Below are 21,689 nucleotides of genomic sequence, written 5' to 3' on the forward strand. Positions count from 1 at the left end.
TTTGAAGGACAATTCAGAGACATAACGTTGCTTCTTTTAAACAAAACTACTAAAGAAAAAGCCCTTTAAATCTGATTAGGACTACAAATCAACAATCCTCTCATAAATGTAATAAAATATCCCACTGAGGTTGGTATATTAACCAAAAAATAATGTTCCAAAGAAAATACTAGGCTTTTTTTTTACTCAAAGGTAAATAATAAAAATATAAAACATTCTAAACAATTATTTAAAAATCTGTTGATATATAATTACTCTTTCCAAAAAGCAGTTGAATAACTTTTTTTCTGTGATTTCTTCATCATTTCATAAATTGTACAATAGCTCAAAATATACTTTTAAAACTTTTTTTTTTTTTAAGATAGGGTGTCTGTCACCCAAGCTGGAGTACTATGGTGTATCATACCTCACTGCAAACTTGAAGTCCTGGGTTCAAGCGATCCTCCCACCTCAGCATCCTGAGTAGCTGGGATTACAGGCGTGCACTATCATGCCCGTCTCATTTTTTTCATTATATTTACTCATTTTTTGTAGAGACAGGATCTCACGTTGTTGCCCAGGTTGGTCTCAAGTTCCTGGCTTCAAGCTATCCTTTCACCTCGGCCTCCCTAAATGCTGGGATTATGGGTGTTTGCCACAGTGCCCAGTCCACATCTGTTTATATATAAATAAGTACTTACAGTACTCTAAAATGTCTAGCTATTCATTCTACAAACATTTGTTGGGCATCAGTTTTGTGAAAGGCACGATGGTAGGAACATAACATACAAAGATGATTAAAACTGGTCGCTTGCCTTCAAGGGGAAAGCAGACTTAAAAATTAAAATAGAGTATGAGCCCTGCCATGATAAAGGTATGCACACGGCGCTAATGAGAGCACAGAAAAGGGGTGTCTAGATCACAGTGGAGGGCAGAGGGGAAGATCAGGGGACACGCTGAGCAGGGAAGTCCCAAGTGAAGTCAGGGACTTAAAGGACAAGTGGCACTTAGCATTTTGGCCAATGTGAATAAGGTAAGCATGAAAGGAAGAGGGAAGTCTAGGTACAGCCCAGGATCGTTAGAAACTGTGGTGCGGGCGGGGGGCCGTGGCTCACGCCTGTGATCACAGCACTTTGGGAGGCTGAGATGGGCAGATCACCTGAGGTCAGGAGTTCGAGACCAGCCTAGCCAACATGGCCAAACCCCGGCTCTACTAAAAATACAAAAATTAGCTGGGCATGGTGGCAGGTGCCTGTAATCCTAGCTACTCGGGAGGCTGAGGCAGGAGAATCGTGTGAACCCAGGAGGCGGAGGATGCAGTGAGTTGAGATCGCGCCATTGCACTCCAGCCTGGGCAACAAGAGCAAAACTCCGTCTTGAACAAATAAACAAAAAAAAGAAACTGGTGCCTATGAGAGTGTGTGCCAACTCATAGCAGGGGCCTGCCCTTGTGCATTTTTCTTCTATCTTTGCTTTTTAAATACTAATGCACTGTAGTGATTTTTTATTATGCAAATTAACATACAGCTAAAGTAATTTCTTTTCTGTGCCTGATTCTTGTGTTATTCCAGCGTCCGTTGTCATTTCATAGAAAAGTCCTTTCTGACGTATCAAATTCTGAGGCGCTTCGAATTCCACAATGCTTCCTGAGTCTAGAACAAGCACCCTGAAATGTGAAAAGAATAGCATCAGGTAACCTACAGTCTTCCACCTCACATTTTATTGATCCTGCTAATATAAAGTTTAAACCAGTGTATGAGTTATTTCAGTTCAACATATAGGTGCTACTTAATTCAGGAACTATATCAAGTTCTCTAATATTCTTTTAGCTTTAACTTTTTCTTCCAATTCTTTTGGAAAACACCTTCTATATCATTATCTATAGCAAGTTCTAATATTCTTTTAGCTTTAACTTTTTCTTCAATTATTTTGGAAAATACCTCATATCATTAGGGAAAATTTTGTATCTCTCAGCACAGATATAATTATTTATGACTGGCAGGTAATCAGTGTGTTTCATATACCCAATATTTATCTTGGCAGAAATGGTTTTGTTTCTGAAAAGAAAGCAAGCACACCTGTCTGAATCAATGATAGACTGCAGTCTGTGAGCAATGGTCAGGATGGTGCAATCAGAAAACTCCTTCCTGATTGTAGTCTGCACCAACTTGTCCGTCTCAAAGTCGATGGAGGCTGTTGCTTCATCCAAGATGAGAATTTTTGTTTTTCGAAGCAAAGCACGAGCAAGACAGACCAGCTGCCGTTGTCCCATGCTGTTAAAATAATAATAATAATAATAATTTCAACAATGGACTTTATGGTAACACATTTCATGTTTTAAAATTCTGATGGTACTACTATTCATTCTTTCTTTCACCCACAACTTCATTTGTTCTTTTATTCAAGAAATATTTATTGAGGGAGTGCCAGACTTTAGACCAATGAGCAAAACAGACAAAAATCTCTGTGTAGCAGATACGTTCTCAGAAAGCAATAAGCAAGATAATTGAGTAAAAAGCATAGTAGGAGGGGTATATGAGTACGGTGCAACATTATATGTAGTAATTTCATGGATAGTATCTATATAATAAGTGTTAAGAAGAATTCAAACACACAGAAGTGGGATATAAAGTGTGGGTGTGGGGTGGGCATTTTAGATGGGCTTGCCAAAGAAATCCTCAGGAGAAGTTTTAAGACAGGAACTGAAGGACATGGAGAGTGAGGCATGCAGATTTCCAGTAAAAACTTGTTCCAGATAAAGGAAACAGCAGATGTAAAATCCCTGTGGTAGGTGTGAATTGGCCTGGCAAACTCATGACACAGCATGGAGACCAATGTCGCAGAAACACAGAGGGGTAGGGAGAAAGTGATCAAAGAAGGGGTGATGGGAGTCCTGCCATGCAGGCCATTACAGGGATCTAGCTCACTTTCCTTGGGTCTCTGGTCATACGAAGGGGGCTGTCTTAAGGCAACAAACAACAGTGAAGGCAAAGTAGCCCCTTACAACATTTTTTTAGGAACGAGGCTCTCAGAGTAGCAGTCTTGACAAAAGAAGATTGAATTAAATAGTGACTTTTCATAGGGCATTGTTATTTTTTCTTTCCTTTCTCTTAGCCAGTGGTTTCCCAGGCTGCAGCTACCAATGTCCTTTTTCCTTCTCTTCCCTAGAGGGAATCGGCCATGGTGCACTTTAAACAGGCCCTGGTGGCTCAGCAGCTGTATTTCTCTTCAATGCCGGTTCAAGTTTCTAAAGAGCTTGGAATGAATAACTTGGACAAGCTCTGCTCTTAGCAGCTTACCTGAGGTTCTCGCCACCCTCTGAAATCTCATGCCGTAGCTTCTCAGGAAGGGACTGCACAAACTCTTTTAAGTGACACAATTCCAGCACTTCCCACAGCTTGCTATCAGAATATTTGTTTAGGGGATCCAGGTTCATTTGAAGGGTTCCAGAAAATAAAACCGGGTGCTAGAGCAGAAAATAGTCCCGCATAATCTTACTGTCATGAGGCATAAATACATTGCTAAAAATCAGACTCAGAAAACAAAGCAGGAGAAAGCAAAATGATCAGACCTACTATAGTCATCAAATTCATTTGATATTTAAAACAAAAACAGAAGAGAGTCAAAATAAACTATAATTCATATTAAGTCATCATAAGCCTCCTGATTTTCTTTCTCCTATTCCTATTATTGAAAATAATAACAAGCACCAAAATAATGATGATAATTACTGCCATGTAGTCAAGGATATAACATACAATAAATATGAAATGTAGTATGTATATAATATTATCAATCAGTATACCAACTCAGAAAGATAGGAGTTAGTATTCTTATTTTACAGAGAGTGAGCTGGAAGTTCCAAAGAGTTCTTGTCCACACCACACGAAGGTAAGTTGGTGGTTGAAGAGAATTCAAAGAAGATTAAGTTCGTTTTCTTTATTCTATACCAAGATGCCTAGTGAAACCATATTTTACTCTATCTATAAGAGAGGAACGACTGATGGCTCTTTTTTTCCACTAATTTTTTTCCCTTCCAGAATTCCAGATTTTACTCAAATTTGTTTTGAGGTAAATGCATGAATACAAGTATATGTCTAAACAATATGACATTTTAATATATTTTTAGAAGACAGTACAATGATTTTTTTTTTTTTTGAGACAGACTCTGGCTCTGTTGCCCAGGATGAAGTGCAGTGGCACAATCTTGGCTCACTGAATCCTCCGCCTCCCAGGTTCAAGCAATTCTCCTGTCTCAGCCTCCTGAGTGCCTGGGATTACAGGTGTGCACCACCATGGCCGGATAATTTATGTACTTTTAGTTGAGACGGGGTTTCACCATGTTGGCCAGGCTGGTCTCAAACTCCTGACCTCAGGTGATCCACCCACCTCGGCTTCCCAAAGTTCTGGGATTACAGGCATGAGCCACTGCACCCAGTTTCAGCTGAGTATTTCATCCTTGACTTAAGAGGCATACTTTTAAGCTAGTTTGCATGCCTCTTAATGATCAAGTTCCTTTGATTCCACAGACGGAAAAATCAAAGAACTTGAGAAAAGAGATCTAACTGAATTACTGTTTTTTTTTAATGTTTCTAAACTTCAAGTGAAAAAGAGTCAAAATTCTACATTCAAACTAACAACTAAGCAAAAACTTCAGTAATTGTTTTTTCAAAAAAAATCAGTGTGTTTCAGTCTGATCTATTTATTTGAATTTTATTTGTACTTACTATTATGAAGGAATTGTATCAAAAAGATGTACTGGTTTTTCAAATAGATAAACGCTCTTAGGAGGAATGCTTTATGATAAGGGTATTCAAAGAGGATTCAATTACATAGCAGTTTTTCATATATTCCATTTAAAATGATATGGCTTCGGACAATGAATTTATAGACTTGGAAGGAACAGATTTTTAAAAAGAAAGAAAACAGATTTTCTTGGAGTGGGTTAAGAAAGATTACTGGCAACATAGGCTTTACCTGTGGAATAATATTAAGTTTGCCACGAAGGTCATGAAGTCCAATAGTTGATATATCGATTCCGTCAATAATAATTTTACCTCCTGCTCTCTCCACAATTCTAAATAAGCAATTTGATAGTGTGGATTTGCCTGCTCCAGTCCTTCCCACAATTCCAATCTGTAATGAAATAATAATAAACTCTACTTTTTGTAAGGAAACAAGGCCCTTTGCACTGGCAACAAATGTATTCAGGTATCAGGTCAGTGGGATCCAATTTTTGTCAACAAGACTAACCTTAATGGGCATGGAAGATGTCAGGTGACCTGTAAGGACCAGTTTTTATCCAAATAATCTTTACTTGCTGGAAAGGCTCTGACTAATCTATGTTTTTCCTTTAGTTTTGAATAAATTAGTTACCTCCTCACCAAAGATCCCCAGCAGACCCAGGAAAACCAGGTCATTCCTGAACCACCCCTAAACTACCCATTAAAGTTTAGGGCAAAAGAAACAATGATAATGAGTGGTTTTATTGAGATTTTCAGAAAACAGATTTTCTCTATCTTCCCTTCATTGAAACAAACAAGCAAAGAAACAAATAGGGCACTGGAATCTTTTGCCAGATAGACTAGAAAATTCAAAGGAATGTCTGTAAATTTCCCTGGTGTATCAAAGCAACTCTGCATTAAAACTATTATAGGCAGCCAAAAATAGTGTTTAAGGATTTTGACTCCTGGCCAAAATAATTATCTTGTCATAAACATCCCAGTGATTAAATATTTCCCTATGACCATGAGAACTAAAAGAACAATATCTTCTGGTTGCTGATTTGCATCTTGGTATTAATAGGAACGTTAGGCAGATAGAATATTAAAGTGGTTCGTTTGCCCTAATATAAAATCTTAAGTCTAACAAAATAAATCAGAAAAAACAGAAATCTGTTGAAGTCATTGGGGTAATGAAAATTTCAGAATGATTGCTTCTGTTCCAAAAATATTTCTGCTCCAAAAATATTTTTGCTAATGTGTCCGGTTGCTTTTATAAAAAATAAAACGAATATCATATACTATCGATAGTTTTGTAAGTTGTTTGTGTTAACTAAAGTGCATTTCAAACATTTTCCCATCTCTCTAATGGTTTTGGAAAACATGATGTCTTTAAGTATACAAATAGTTAAATATACGGATTTATTGTGTTTGGGGTAACGATTTACTTATTGTTGCAATTCATTTTATAGAGGAAGTAAAAACTAAGTACACAAAAATTATGTTTCACAGTAGTATATGAGCAATTTAATTAAGAAATGTATTTTTTATAGAGGGAAAATATATTCAGTACACACCAACCACATGTCTTTATTACTTTTGTGTAACAAAAGACTACCTTATATTCAATATCGTATTATACTCAACAATGAATGCATTCAGATAAAAGGGAAACTAAAACATATGAAATATATATGATACCTTCTCTTCCCCATGAGTCTGGAAAGTGATATCTTGCAATGCTAAACCAAGCTCATCTCGGTATCGAGCCTGATAATTAATAAATTCCACTACACCTTTATTGGGCCATTGTAATGGGGGTCTTCTAGACATTATCCAAGGTGCCTTAAAACAAAAACAAACAAAAAATAAATACTTTAAACAACAATTATAATTTAAAAATCCCTCCCTCCAAAATAATTCTTATGCATGTAACAAAAAATAAATACAAATGATGAAAGATATTTGTGGATATTATGATTTTCTGAAAATAGTTTTAAACGTTACCAACATGAAACTTATCTAGTTATAAGAAAATATTAGAAATAAATATTTTGAGGTAACAGGACTTCTCATCTCCCGTCAGTTATTAAGAAAAAAATTTTCTAAAATCCTTTTAAGGGCCTGAAGATAACTTGAAATTTTAGCTGAGATAAGGACAGCTTGTCATTCATTCATTCCTCGAAGGTTTGCTGTGTCAGTCACTATTTTAGTTGCTGGAGGTTCCGCAGTGAGAAAAACAGATAAAAATTATTTCCCTTATGGGGGGTAGTGGGGAGAGACAAAAAGAACCGTATAACATATACAGAATGTTGGATGATAATAAAGCTTTATAAGACAAGAAACAGCCAGGGTTGGGAGAAGGAGGAGGTGTCATTTAAAGCAGGGTAGTTAGGAAAGGCTTTGTTGACTATGGTCAGAGAAAACGCTAGGTGGATACCAATGGAAGAAAATTCTAGGCAAAGGGTTTAATAACTATTTGGAACTAATTAGTTGTGCCCAAGACCTAAGACAGGGGCCTGTGTGGAATACTGGAGGAAGCACAAGGTAAAAGAACACACAAGACTGCGTGATGCCTGGACAGTGAGATAAAGTGCTTCGTGGGAGAGGGAGTGATGGCTAACATCAAATGATAGGTCAGGTAGGTGAGGACTGACAAAGAACCAGTTGTGATCTTCATGAGGGAAGATTCAGTGGAATAGTGGGATCAAAAGCGTGTTTGGAGAGGGTCCCAAAATGAATCAGAGAAAAGGAAATAGAAAAGCAAGTACAGGCAACTATGCAAAAGAACTTTTCTGTAACGGAAAGCAGAGAAACAGGTGTAGAGGGTTGAATAAGGTTATTTGAACACATTCATCCTTCCATGTCAAGAGTTTTTATAGCAGTATTTGTCACAACTTGCATCAAATTACATAAAGGTTTTTGTTTGTTTGTTTAAATGTGTGTACACACATATTTTTATCATCTTTTTCTAATTTGAAAGAAATATATATCATGAGCAAAAATTTAGAAAATATAGAAAAATAATATTTGATATTAGCCATGAGATGACAGACTAAACAAGTTGAATATTGGTAACTGAAGATTGTGAAGGTAGACTAATTTTTCATGAAATTTCTTTGAGAAGGAAAGACAAGACCTTGGGAAAAATCCAGAGAAAAATTCAAACTTCAGGTAGGAGTTGGAGAATGCAGAAAATATTTTGGCATAGTTACAGGCTGAGAGGAACTGCAGGGGAGTGGGAATTAGAAGAGGTGGTTAATGGAGTAAGATCTGAGAGAAAACAGGAAAAGATATTACCAAAAATGCAATGGGAAATGTTAGATTTTTCTTTGGAGGAGGTACCTGTTCCTCAGATTCATGAGCGAAAGAGGAAGAGTTACAAGATAAAAAAGAAAGATAGCTTCCTAGGTGGATTGAGGAAGGAACAGAAATCCAAGTCATCTTTGTCATCTGCCCTGTTAATTAGTAGAAGTTGGAAGCAGAAGCAATCCAGATGAGTAAAATATTTTAGAAACCTAAATATTATACTCTGTCACTAGTTGAAATAACTCTTCACCCTCCCAAATTACAGTTAATTAGAGGGAACAAAATAGACTCATTTATTCTCCTCTCCCTTCCCATTCACGGAGATACTAATGATGGGTAAACAGAACAGAAGGTATAAGCAATAAAATGTAATTCATTTAGAAATTGTGCAGAATCTAAATAATTATGAGTCGAGTATATTAAGACACTTTTCTCACTGTAAAATCTCCACAAAGTTATAATTGCAAGTTGCATATTTTACACTACACATCAGTAGAGGACAAATCACTGTGCCTTTTAGAAACAGCATATGCTCTTGTATTTTTATAACTCATTGAAGTAGGGATATATCTTACAATTTAGGGTGTATCCTAATTTAATTAGAAGTATTTTTATTTCCATTTCAGTGATATATAGAATAATAGGCCACTTTATAACAATTTTGGTTTTAATTTCATTGAGACACTGAATATCACATGAATTTGGAAATGCAGGTGTGCTTAACATTTGTTTTTAATGTCAATTTATAGTACATTACAATGTCTTACTCCTGCAGCCAATCCATTTATTGATTATTTAGTAGTGCTTACCTCTTTTTTTTCTCATACTTTCTTTTTTTTTATTAGACAGGATCTTGCTCTATCACTCAGGCTAGAGTGCAGTGGTATGATCACAGCTCACTGCAACCTTGAACTCCCAAGCAGAAGGGATTCTCCCACCTCACCCTCCCAGGTAGCTTGAACTAAAGGCATAAGCCACCATACCCAGTTTACTTTTTTTTTTTTTTTTTGAGAAACCGAATCTCACTATGTTGACAAGGCTAGTCTTGAACTCTTGAACTTAAGTGATCCTCCCACGATTCCCAAAGTACTGGGATTACAGGAGGTGTGCTTACCTCTTTATCCATATTTTCATATTCACAAATTCTTTCAACAGCAACTGCATTGGTTTCAATTTCACATGCTTTCTTTACCCAAAAATTCAGAGAATGAGTTATCTAGGGGGTATGGTGGAGCAAACAAGAGCTTAATGCATGTTCTTTAGTTTTTTTGTAACATAAATAATACTTTATTTTTTCTAAAGTTTTACTTTTCATTTCTTGAATCTGCCAAGAACTTGTCACATATTATCTCATATACTTTATTTCTTTTGATTATTTAGCAGCTCTAGAAATAAGCATATTTCTTCATATGCATATTTATGCTTAAGGATATTAAACTCATTAATATCATAAATAATGGAATTACTTGGGATAAGATAGACCATAATTCAGCATATATGCAAGAAGTGCATAGTGGGTATAAGGAATGATGTAAGATTGATGGGATATGCCTCAAAAAAATGTGCATCCTAAATGACAAAAAAAACCAGTGTGCAAACACTTTGGCATTCTTCACTACCTTCCATCAGAAGGCAGATTCTCCTAGATTTCTAACTATTCCTGCTCCCCTTAAAAAGAAAAAAAAATCTATATTTTCTTCCCACTCTATTCCCAAATATAGGTTCTCTAAGGGTATAACTTTGAACAGAATTCTAAAAGTCAAAAAACTTGTCCAATCCAGTTTTTTTCTTGAGTTTGGTGCCAGCCCATTTGATACCTCACCTGGCCTGAACTGATGTGGGGCTCTTCAAAGCGTTTTCTTAATCCAGTTCGTGGGCATATGCAGTAGTGTTTGATTACGGGCTTCTGAACCAGGCCCTGGATATGGCTATGTACATATTTCCTTTCTAGCAGCCTAAATTCTGAATTCTGAAATGCAACTGGCTCAAGGTTTTTGGATATGGGACCAAGAGTATATAACACAATTACCTAGACTTATCTTCTCCATAATGTGGAAGCAGTTTAGAGCATTTGTTATTTTACAAAGGGAGCATGCATCCTACCACTAGTGCATTGCAGTGTAATATCAAATAGGGTTTATTAGGGAAAAACTTACAAGCCAAAGAGAAACAGCTCATATATTCTCCCTAGAGCTTGCATTATCTTCTTGCTTAGACTGAGCAAATGAGATACACCAGCTGTGTTGGAGAGGGACCTTACCCTTGTAATACTCTATAAATCCACCAGGACAGGAGAGCAGGAAACTTCTGAGTAACTATGGAACATCAGGATTTCCTGGTCCTTTAGCACTCAGCCTTGAGTATCAGCCTGTTCTTCCTATACGTTAACTTAGAATTGCTGAGCTAGCTTCCTGCGACTAGCAAGATAGAGAAGGAAATGAGCCTCCAGAGCAATCCAGATTTGTCTCTCATTACTTAGTTAATATAATATATAATTCAGACAAGCAAAGAAGAAGAGTGTTTAATTAATTGGATTATAAACATACCATATACCACAAAAGTCATTATTACTTACATTTAGGGCATAGGATATGGACAAACCAACTGTTGCTGAATCTATAGAATTGCCAGCCAACACAGCAAGCAGTGCAGCAAAAAGCACCATTAAGTTGCCAAGAAATTCAAGTCTAACAGACAGCCACCTGTGATAAATGGAATATATTCCTGAGTAACTGAGATGGAAAAGTTTTGGTGCATTTAGTACTAACTGTCTCCTCTGGGAAATCGAGACGTAAACAGCAAGAGCTGCTTTCTTTTTTCTCCCCCACTTACTTGGAATTCAATCAAACATAGGATCATCCGTGATAACTTAAAGAATTCATCTGCATGAAAATGCATTTTACTTTTGCAGAACTTTGCTTTAAAACTTGATCAGAATTTAAAAGCAAAATAACACCAGTTAAAATGATATATTGCATTTTAAAAATCCTATTGGAAAATCAATTCCCCTTCCAGTTGTATATACTTTTTAATATGATAAAATTAGTCTCTAAAAATTGAAATGTGCTCAACCACTATTTAATATTTCATTTTTCTCCTTTATGTGAGATTATAACTTCAAATTCAAAAATTTTTAATAAAATTTGTATACACTGTTTTGTAACAGGATATACAAATAAAATATATTCTAAAAATATAAAACACCATGCAGAATTATGTCATGAGTAATTATAATAGCACCTTTTTCATTTAAATTGTATGTACCATTCATATGAATATAAATAGATACAATTCAATTTAAATGTACATTAAATACTGGAAAATATTTGTCTTATTAATACATACTTCTAAAACTTGAATGAAATGCCATTTCAAAACCCTCTGTTTAGAAGTCAGTGAGCAAGATGTCTAAGAAGAGATTGATCTTAGGCTAAGTATCGATGGGACTTACCGGTTAGAAATTACATTATTGTAGAAACAGACCAAGTTTTCATTCACCACCTCTTTGTATTGCTGGATAAACCTCTGTTGATGTCCAAATGCTCTGATGGTGGACACTCCTGATAAAGTCTCACTGAAGTGGGAAATGACAGGAGAACGGGACGCTCCTGTCAGCCTCCGGATTTGCCGAGAGCTTGCCACATAGTATCTCTAATCAGAAGACAGAAAGAAGCAGTCGGAAAGATGTAGCAGAAATCGCTTTAATAGTTGAAAAACTACAAGACCTTTGTGTCGTGATTTAAAGAGTGACCCCCCAAAAGTCAGATACAAGTCCTAACCCCCAGTATCTGTGAATGTGACCTTATTCAGAAATAGCATCTTTGCACATGTAATAGTTAAGGATCTCAAGATGACATCACCCTGGATGTAGAGTGCACCCTAAATCCAATGTTGAGTATCCTCATAAGAGACAAAAAGGAAGACATAGACACATGGAAAACACCATGTCTGCCAGTGGCAGAGATTGAAGTGATGTATTTAGAAGCCAACGATAATATCAGGACTGTTGACAGCCAGCAGAAGCTAGGAGAGGAGCATGAAAGAGATATTCCCTCAAAGCCTCCAGAAGGAATCAGCTCTGCCTATATACTGATTTTAGACTTCAGAACTGTGAGAGAGGCTGAGTGTGGTGCCCACGCTTATAATGCTAACACTTTGGGAGGCCAAGACAGGAGGGTTGCTAAAGCCGGGGAGTCTGAGACCAGCCTGGGCAATGTAGGGAGACCTTGTTTTTACAAAAAGTTTTATATGTGTGTGTGTGTGTGTGTGTGTGTGTGTGTGTGTATAGGGAGATCTTGTTTTTACAAAAAGTTATATATATATAGGGAGACCTTGTTTTTACAAAAAGTTATATATATGTATAGGCAGACTTTGTTTTTACAAAAAGCAAATTATAAGTTGTCTACTTCCCCTTGGCTTGAAGTTGAGGACAATTAGGATAGGAAGGACTGTGGGAAGCTGGATGGAGAATGCCCTGAATTAATTGGATCATTAATCAGCCCCGGAAAATTGCTACCAACTGGAAATGAAAATCAAGAGTTATGAGGTCTTGCACAATTTTCAGGAAAATTTTAAATCTGGAATTTTATGTAAAATCCCTGGTTTTAAAATGTCTACATTTGGTAAAAATGCTGAGCAAGCGAAACAAAAACATATCTCAGGTTACATACAGCCTAGTGGTCTACAACTGAACTCTACTCTGTGCTAAGTGCTCTGAAGAATACAGAGGAGAACGGCATTCTGAGGCTGTAAAGGGATTTAAGAGATTGCCTAGATTAGGGAATATGTTATTGGGGTCACAGACCATGTGAGTAGATAAATAAGGGTAAAATGCTTTCCCTAGACAAATGTAAATATGCATACACACTTGGAGCTTCTGATAAATTTTCAGTGAATTATAGAATCCATGGAGTTCTTTCATGCAACTCTCTGGGAAATCTGGTTTAAGAAATTTTATCTAGATCAATGCTCCTTATAGTTTAGTAAGAATCACCTGCCTGAAGTGTTTGTTGAAAGGCAGGTTTCTGGACCCTACCTTGGGAGATTCTGATCCAATAGGTCTGGGCTATGGCCCATGGGTCCAGGAACCACACTTCACATAGCATACATCTAAATCAAACCTTTATTGCACAGGGGAAAGAAATAGAGCCTAGAAAGGGAAATTATGTCCCAGGCAGATGAGTAAGGAAGATGACTAGAACTCCAAGTTCCTGAATCCAAATTCAGACCTCATCCTATATTACTCCCCCTAAAGAGACATGATTCCTAGACTCCTTTTTACTCCTGGTAACTCTGTTAGAGTTTACCAGACAGGAGACCAACACATGAAATTTCATTTGCCACATGAGTGCTTTTTTTCCTAGATTTTTACAATATATATAAAACATAGTCTCTGAACTCAGAGCACTTACATTTTCATATATTCTGGATTTATTATACCATCAGTATATGCCAGCAGTGTAATAAACCCGTAATAGTAGATATTAGAATAGTAGATACGGAGTCAGTTCTTTTTGCACTATTGTGATAGAGAATGCGCCACATAGAAAATGGAAAATGACGTAGGCCATTAATGTCAAGTAAGATCGGGACAGACAGAAAGAACAGGGAAAAGATGTACGGTAGGAAGAATAATGGAGTATAGGTATGGAAATGAGAAAATTATCTGTAGTCTGGCTTGAGCAGACTAAACTCTAACATGAATTTTAAAACTTGGGTTTTTGAAAAGCATTAAACTCTAAGAATCTTTTTGAAAAGAGTCTCAGATATTTCTACATTTAAAATATGTGCTTCAGCATTGATTTTACCTTGTATATGATAACTGATAAGTTAAAGCTGACTATCAGGATATAGAAATCATGCTTTGGAATAAATATTTTAATATAGAAATTTCACTGAAAATTTAGAAATAATAGGTAATTTTCTCTGTATTTTATACTTCATTTAAAATCTCCAACAAATGTAAGGATTACATTTTCATAGTAGATTACATATTTGAGGATAATTAACTAATATGGAGTGGAAAAATATACATTCGTTATTTTGGATTCAGTTTGAGCTCCATTTACACTTACAATCTACTTTTGTTTTTCTGTTTACTTAAACTAATTTCCTCTTTTATTGAAGTCCTTATTGCCAGGATAAGTAAAAGAAATGGGAAATAGTTATTTCTGCAACTATCTTTAAATTTCACTCTTTATTTGTGGATTAAGCCTGTAATAAAAAATTGCATGTACTTTGATAAAGGCAATGTAGAAAGAAGATGTTTAAAATCTTTTATAATAATCTCTTGATATCACACATTTGAAAAATTCATCTATTTATAGTTCTTGCGTGTTTGACTAGTACCTTGAGATAAGTGTCAAAAAAATTATGGGAACAGAAATAAGGTGTATAAATCTGTGAATATGAAAAGAACTTTTATATCACAGTGTAGGAGCGAGGTGGAGAAATTTATGTGAGTCATTTCTGTATGAAGCTATAAATGTTTTTTAAACCAAAAGCTGTCATGGTTTCTTGTAAAATAATAAAGATAAAGATATCCATTTTAATTGATTCTTTTCATTGTTTAATAAAATTGCTTTGTTTGATTGCTGAAGAAAAAAAATGCTAAGAAATTTTGTTTACCATTGCAGCCTTACAGTGACATAATTTTGCAATTTAAATTGGATGATCACATTTTAATATGAAGATAGCATGTAAGAATCATGACAGACATATTTAGCTTTCCAGCAATTGTTTGTCTGTAGGAGACAGGTGATGTCTGGAAAAAAAAAAAAAAAAAAAAAAAAACAAGACAAAAGGCAGTATCTGTCTCTCTTGGACGTGCAGGGAAGTTAATTTTCTGCTAAAATTACAACATACAGGTTTTGTGGTGAGCATAAAAATGCAGGCCCCAGCTCTCCTGCTGCAGGAGCATAGCTGACTGACAGCCCCTGCGACTGCACTGATGGATCCACTGCTGTATTAGCGTAGAGGCCAGCCAATGACTGAGTACTGGCAGAAAGTGTACATAACACCCTCCAACAGGCAACCGTGATTGAGAACTTCCTGTCGAACCTGTTGTAGAACTGTCCTGTAGTCCAAGACCCTTGTTACCCAATCCATCTTCTTTCTTTTACTCCCTCACAGGGATTCAGCCTGAGTCGCTGTCTGAGGGCTTGCTCAGCCCAGCCTTCTTCTGCTCCCTCTCCTTTATCTTTTACAGGCATTTCCCCCAGTAAATCTCTAATACATCTATTCCTTTCTTCGACTCTGCTTCTTAGAGAACCTGGACAAAGAGGAGGTTTAAGTGGGTCTGAAACTATATTTGATTGTGAACTTATAAGTTATTAATACAAATAAAAATGTATGCACTTACTTGTATAGAGAAATAGAAGAACACTAAGGGAATAATCCCCAGAATGAAGAGGGGCAAAGCTCCCACAATGACCAAAATTGTTCCAATAACATCCAATGTACAATTCACCCACAGCCGTAAATAGTAATGCAAACGCATATCAATTATAAATATGTCCTGAAAAATTTGACATTAGGTCACTTTATTTTTAACTTTTTACAGTTTAAAATGAGAGAAAGAAGAAATATATTATTCAATGGCAAAATTAAAAATGTTTACCCAGCTATGACAATCTATTGATTTCATAAATAAATCTAACTACATGATCTTTGCTGACCCCATATATTATTCCCCTGTAGTCAACTATAACAATTAAAAGGCTGTTCTAATTTCGAGATACTTATCATCAAGCAGTTTATATTTCCCGATGACCACTACATGGCAATTAATTATACAACTAAAGTCAGACTTTGATCAAAAAAACAAAAACAAAAACAAAAGCAGTCCATAATTCAATAGCTAGTTTTTTTATCCCAATATTTGGAGCATTGAGCTACCAGTGTTTATGACTCAAAATTTGTAAGTCACTCCTGGGGCATTGTTATCAACTACGAACATGTTCAGTGGCCTTCCTGGATAACTGGATCCTACTCATATCAGAAGAAGCAGGAAAACAAAATAATCTTCATTTATAAAATTATGAACTGAAAGACGGAGTGGCCAATAGGAATGAGAGAAGGACAATGGCAAGGTCATGCATTGATTTACTTTTTTTTTTTGAGACGAAGCCTCGCTGTGTCACCCAAACTGGAGTATAGTGGTGCGATCTTGGCTCACTGCAAACCTCCGCCTCCCAGGTTCGAGCAATTCTCGTGCCTCAGCCTCCCACATAGCTAGGATTACAGGCATGAGCCACCATGCCCAGCTAGTTTTTATATTTTTAGTAGAGACAGGGTTTCGTTATGTTGGCCAGGCTGGTCTTGAACTCCTGACCTCAGGTGATCTACCTGCCTCGGCCTCCCAAAGTGTTGGGATTACAGGCATAAGCCACTGCGCCCAGCCTGTTTTACACTTTGTTGCATATAACTTAATCTGTTTGTGGCACAAAGTATGACCTGAGAGATTCCAGGGAATACTAAGACACTGAACCTTGAATAGATGAACTACTCAGTTCAGGACAAAACTAATATAAAAAGCAGAGATGAAATTTTTTAATCCTATCCTCTTTTGGGAGTTCCCAGGTTATTTCATGTACCAAACAGTCTAAAAATATCATATTCACATGGAATTTCCCATTTTGAATTTACCTGCCCATACTCTCATCTGCTTAAGACTCAATCATTTGAAATTTTGCTACATGAAAATAATAATAAATCAGTAGGGTTGTAGTCATAAATGTCCTCTGGGAGAAACAGAATGGTGGTCATCAAACTCTTCTATAATTTTTCAAACAACAGTATGTCCCTTGGTATGATTAAGCAAGATTTAACATTCCATTAGACATTTATGATGTTAGGTACTTTCATTTATGTTTTTACGTTTTATCTTCACTTCCCTTCATACACCCCCCCATGTTTTTACATATACATAGAAATGTGTTAATGCACTTTGAGGTTATGGACCTGCGCATCTTAATGTAGGGACCATTAGCAATATGTGACTACTGAACACTGGGAATGTGGCTATTGCAAATTGAGATATGCTATAAGCACATGATAAAAACCAGATTTAAAATACCTTGTACAAAAAAGTGTAAAGTTTAATCAATAATTTTATGTTAATTACAGTTGGGAATCATGTTTTGGATATACTGTGTTAAATAAAATGTATTATCACAATTAATTTCTATTGTGTTTTATTTTACTTCTTTATTATGGCTACCAGGAAATTTAAAATCACATACGTGGCTTGCATTTTATCTTTATTGGACAGTTCTATTAGAAGCATTTTATGGTAGACACAATGAGAAAACTCCTACAGATAAACAGAGACACTCTGAAACTCTCAATTAATTCCCCATTCACCATAAGTGATGTTATGTTTTCTTAAAGGCAGGATGTTTTCAAAGTCTGGATATCTCCACATTGACTTACATTTTCTTTTTCTTTTATTTTATTTTTTATTTTTTCACTATTATTATTTTTTTGAGATGGAGTTTGGCTCTTGTTGCCCAGGCTAGAGTGCAATCACGCAATCTCGACTCACCACAACCTCCGCCTCCTGGGTTCAAGCGATTCTCCTGCCTCAGCCTCCTGAGTGACTGGGATTACAGGCATGTGCCACCATTCCCAGTTAATTTTGTATTTTTAGTAGAGACAGGGTTTCTCCATGTTGGTCAGGCTGGTCTCGAACTTCCAACCTCAGGTGAACGGCCCGTCTCAGCCTCCCAAAGTGCTGGGATTACAGGCCTGAGCCACCGTGCCTGGCCGACTTACATTTTCTTTCCCTTCTTAGCCTAAAGCAGTGATTCTCAAACTTGATGTGTGTAAGAATTAGAGTGGTAGATCTCAAGGCACATGTGTTTCTTGGATTCTTTAAGTAATTTTTCAAGTGTTATTTTAATTATATGTACAAAATGTGACTCTGTTGTACATCAGTCATGTATGTCCTAAGACTTAGAAATATATTTAACAATGAAATCTATATAAAACACATAATATTTTGTACAAGTGAGAAAATAAGGTACTAAATATGGGTCACTTTTTTGTATGCTATTTAATAAGGTGTGTCTTTCCTTACCTTAGTGAAACGACTGATGATCTGGCCTGTGGAATTTGTTTCAAAAAACTGGATGGGGAGGTGCAGTACATTATTCAACAGTTGAACATACATGGTTCGAGAGGCAGCCAGGGATCCTCTAGTGATTACGTAGGCTCCAGAGCAGACAAAGAGACCTAAACACACATAGTTATCACAGTTATATTAACAATATGAGGAAATTTGTGCTTTAACTTTCAAAAGATTGCTGTAAAAAGATTAATTATAAAAAATATTTATATTTATTTTAACTGAAAACCCAAATATTACACCTAAAATGTGTAACTGTAGACTAAAACACATATAAACATAATATACGATGTATGTGAAATATATACACATTTCTGATGTTTTGCCATGCTGATACAGCAGAACACTCGCACTTGTGGTCATAGGTTCCACACAGAAACGTACAGAAGATAAAAGGTCGATCTAATGCACAGAAATTTAGCAACCTATTACCTTTAGGATGTTCTGTGGGACAATGTTAGTTACCAGTGCTTGTAGGCAAATATTTCCATTCTCCCAGCTTCTTGGTACATGGTAGAGATGAACTTTCTGGCCCCCTTTTGGTTGATAGACCCAAATGAATAGTTCTGAACTACGAATTATAAGAGAAATGGTATACGACACTTCCAAGTTAGAACATTTAATTGCTGGTGTCTGTCCTATTCCCTTTGCACAGTGCCCGCCAGCATTTAAAATGGAGCTTGGCTCGTTTCCTCAGCTGGAGTCCCTAGGATAAGCAGAGTTCCTTTCCTGACCCACAGTGGACACATAAAATGAGTGAGGGATATAATTCTTTTGGTGTGTTAAGCTCCTAAGATGTGGTTGATGGGAGAGTTGTTCTTGCATTAGCTACTTATCAGATAAACTTGTAGCTTTAGTGGAAGAAGCTGAAAAACAGTTATTAGCACACATAGAAACAGAAGAAAGTTCTTTGAAAGATACATTTCCACTAATATGTGAAGCCTAGGAACAAAACCAACCAGGAAAAAAAATAAGTAGGTCTGCAAAATTAAGAGAGTTGGGAACATTTTATTTGAACCTCTGGATCAAGTGTGTTTAAAAATCTATGCCTGGCCATTTTACCTTTGGGTGTCAATACACTTCCATGTTACTTAAGCCAGTTTACTCTTGAGTCTTAACAGACACGCAGCTGCTCCATTGCACTCTAATATACAAAACTGCTAATAAAAGTATGTTGCCAATATGATCCTTGTTCCTTTGCAGGTATCATGTTTAAAACAAAACAAAACTAGTTGCTTCTCACCACCTTCATTCATTTAGCTATATTTCCTTATATTTTTAAATAATATCTCAAATAGCTATTAGCTTTCTCAGTCTTAAGTGGTTTCTATTATTTTCCTCCATTCCTCCCATACTTCCCTATTTCCCTTCCAATAGATTACCCATTTTTTCTCAAATATTCAATAAACACATATTGCTCATGAAGGTCACCAAACATGTAGCTTGTGTCACTATTTTTCCGTATGCTTAATTTTCTGTGTAACTAGGGCTAATTTTTTCTCAAACACTTCAATAGCTAAGTCTCTTCTGAATACACTCGAACTGATCAAATATCCTACTGTTTCTTTACTCGTATTGAGCACCTGCCCTCTGCAACACAAACTGCTGCCTTGGGACTCTCGGTCTTCCTGCTCTAAACTAGAGTGGTTGCTGGAACAGGCATTTCTATTCTTCAGTGTGAGAAGTTTTTCTTTTTTTTTTTTTAATTATTATTATTATTTATCTTTTATTTTTTTGAGACGGAGTCTCGCTCCGTCACCCAGGCTGGAGTGCAGTGGCGCGATCTCGGCTCACTGCAAGCTCCGCCTCCCAGGTTCCCGTCATTCTCCTGCCTCAGCCTCCCGAGTAGCTGGGACTACAGGCCTGAGTCACCACGCCCGGCTAATTTTTGTATTTTGTTTAGTAGAGACCGGGTTTCACCTGTTAGCCCGGATGGTCTCGATCTCCTGACCTCGTGATCCACCCACCTCGGCCTCCCAAAGTGCTGGGATTACAGGCGTGAACCACCGTGCCCGGACAGGAAGTATGTTTTAAAAATATTATGTACTTAGTATTTCCCCCCCATTTACTGAAGCTCTTTCTATATACATGTTAAACTTCTTGAACTGTACCTGTAATTTTTTATTATCTATCATTTTCCATCTCTGTTTATAACGTTGTACATTTGGGATAATTTCTTCCAATTTATCTTACATTGGTACAAACTTTTAAAATTCTTTAAATTTTTCAAGAGCTTTCTTGTTCTCAGGATGAACTCAGTTTAGCACATTCTATGTTTACTTTATGGATGCAATATTTTGAATCTCTGAAAGCAGTAATTAGACATTTTGAAAGTCTAATTGTATTCCAAATATTATTGTTTTACTTCTGAGCCTGACTGCTGTGTTTGTTGACTTTTATTGATGCTGTTGGTTTGAGTGAAGTATGCCCTGGATGGACATTATCAGTTTAAAACTACGAAACAAAGACGTGGTTAATTAATATAGGTACCTGATGTGGCTTTCTTCTGCCGTTGCATACATTAATTTCTCCCAATATTTCTCTCCCCTGAGTGGAAGAGTTTGCTTCAAGTTCTGTTTAAGTGGGAAGGTACGACCCTGAAAGCCTTCATACTGGGATGCAAGGCACGTTGGCTGAGGCTTCTCCAAAAGCCACAATAAGGAGGCTTTCTTCTACGTATGTCACACATGCTAGAAATCCTCATTTCCTCTTTAAACATCAGTTTTCTAGTTTCCATTGACTGTTTCTATCACAGTGGCTGTATACATTGGTGGTGGTGGCAGTGTTTTTCTAAAAGAGGCTGATGAGCCATCAGAACAATGTTCTAATGAATTACATTGATTACTTCCATGAAACTCAATTCTTCTCTCTGTACCTGTGAACATAAGTTCAGTGTTTTTCCATGGCTCAACTGAACATCTCCCTCTTCTATTCCAACTTCTCCAGTATCTGTTCCTGGCTACAGGTTTTCTTCTACCCTTCATTTTCTATCGGTATATTCCCGTATGTAGAAATGTATTACTCTGAAGTCTTCTAACACCTTTCCTTTTATATTTATACACTGTCCTTTCAGTGGAATTTAGGGAGGTAAGGAAAGTAAATGAACCACTTAGCCCTCTTAAACTGGAAGCAGCAGTGTGCTCCTTAATCATCACACTTTGAAAATAAGGTGCCTATATTTTACACATTGGATCGGAGAAAGGAAGTTCCCAATAGTGAGACATAAAACACAATACATTAGAGATGTGCCAAGTATCCTAGAAATTTGAAGCAAATCGCTGAGACTCAGGGAAAAAACTATTCAGGGCAATTTCTTTTTTAAAAAATGAGGTAAGATCTTTATTATTGTCATAAAATATGGATGTAGCATTTTCAGCTTCAGTTCTCCAGTTTTGTTTGAATGCTAGCCTTCTATATTATTCATAGTGGGCCTCTAGTATTAACATGTGAAAGTTTGGTTTATGCTTTAAAGTTCCAAAAAATAAAAATGAGCTATGATGATGTCAGTGAATACAGCCTGCTGTCAATTAAATCAGATTCCATAAGAGAGCTGA

At 36.5% G+C, this 21,689-nt stretch overlaps 1 protein-coding gene across 1 annotated transcript in view; it reads right to left on the reverse strand.

Moving 5' to 3' along the window:
• Positions 1–304: 304 nt before the first annotated feature.
• The window catches only part of LOC102117110 (multidrug resistance-associated protein 1-like), a 92,616-nt gene continuing 71,231 nt past the window's right edge, over positions 305–21,689 (reverse strand). Inside the window, exons 19-28 of the mRNA XM_005548937.5 lie at positions 18,088–18,242; positions 15,370–15,525; positions 11,461–11,660; positions 10,585–10,711; positions 9,124–9,225; positions 6,402–6,545; positions 4,957–5,115; positions 3,279–3,445; positions 2,058–2,252; positions 305–1,645 (exon numbers count right to left, since the gene is read on the reverse strand). Of these exons, the coding sequence (XP_005548994.3) occupies positions 1,507–1,645; positions 2,058–2,252; positions 3,279–3,445; positions 4,957–5,115; positions 6,402–6,545; positions 9,124–9,225; positions 10,585–10,711; positions 11,461–11,660; positions 15,370–15,525; positions 18,088–18,242 (1,544 nt within the window). The 3' untranslated portion in view covers positions 305–1,506. The remainder of the gene's footprint in view (positions 1,646–2,057; positions 2,253–3,278; positions 3,446–4,956; positions 5,116–6,401; positions 6,546–9,123; positions 9,226–10,584; positions 10,712–11,460; positions 11,661–15,369; positions 15,526–18,087; positions 18,243–21,689) is intronic.

Source organism: Macaca fascicularis, chromosome 3 (genome assembly GCF_037993035.2).
Source record: "Macaca fascicularis isolate 582-1 chromosome 3, T2T-MFA8v1.1".
NCBI classification, from domain to species: domain Eukaryota; kingdom Metazoa; phylum Chordata; class Mammalia; order Primates; family Cercopithecidae; genus Macaca; species Macaca fascicularis.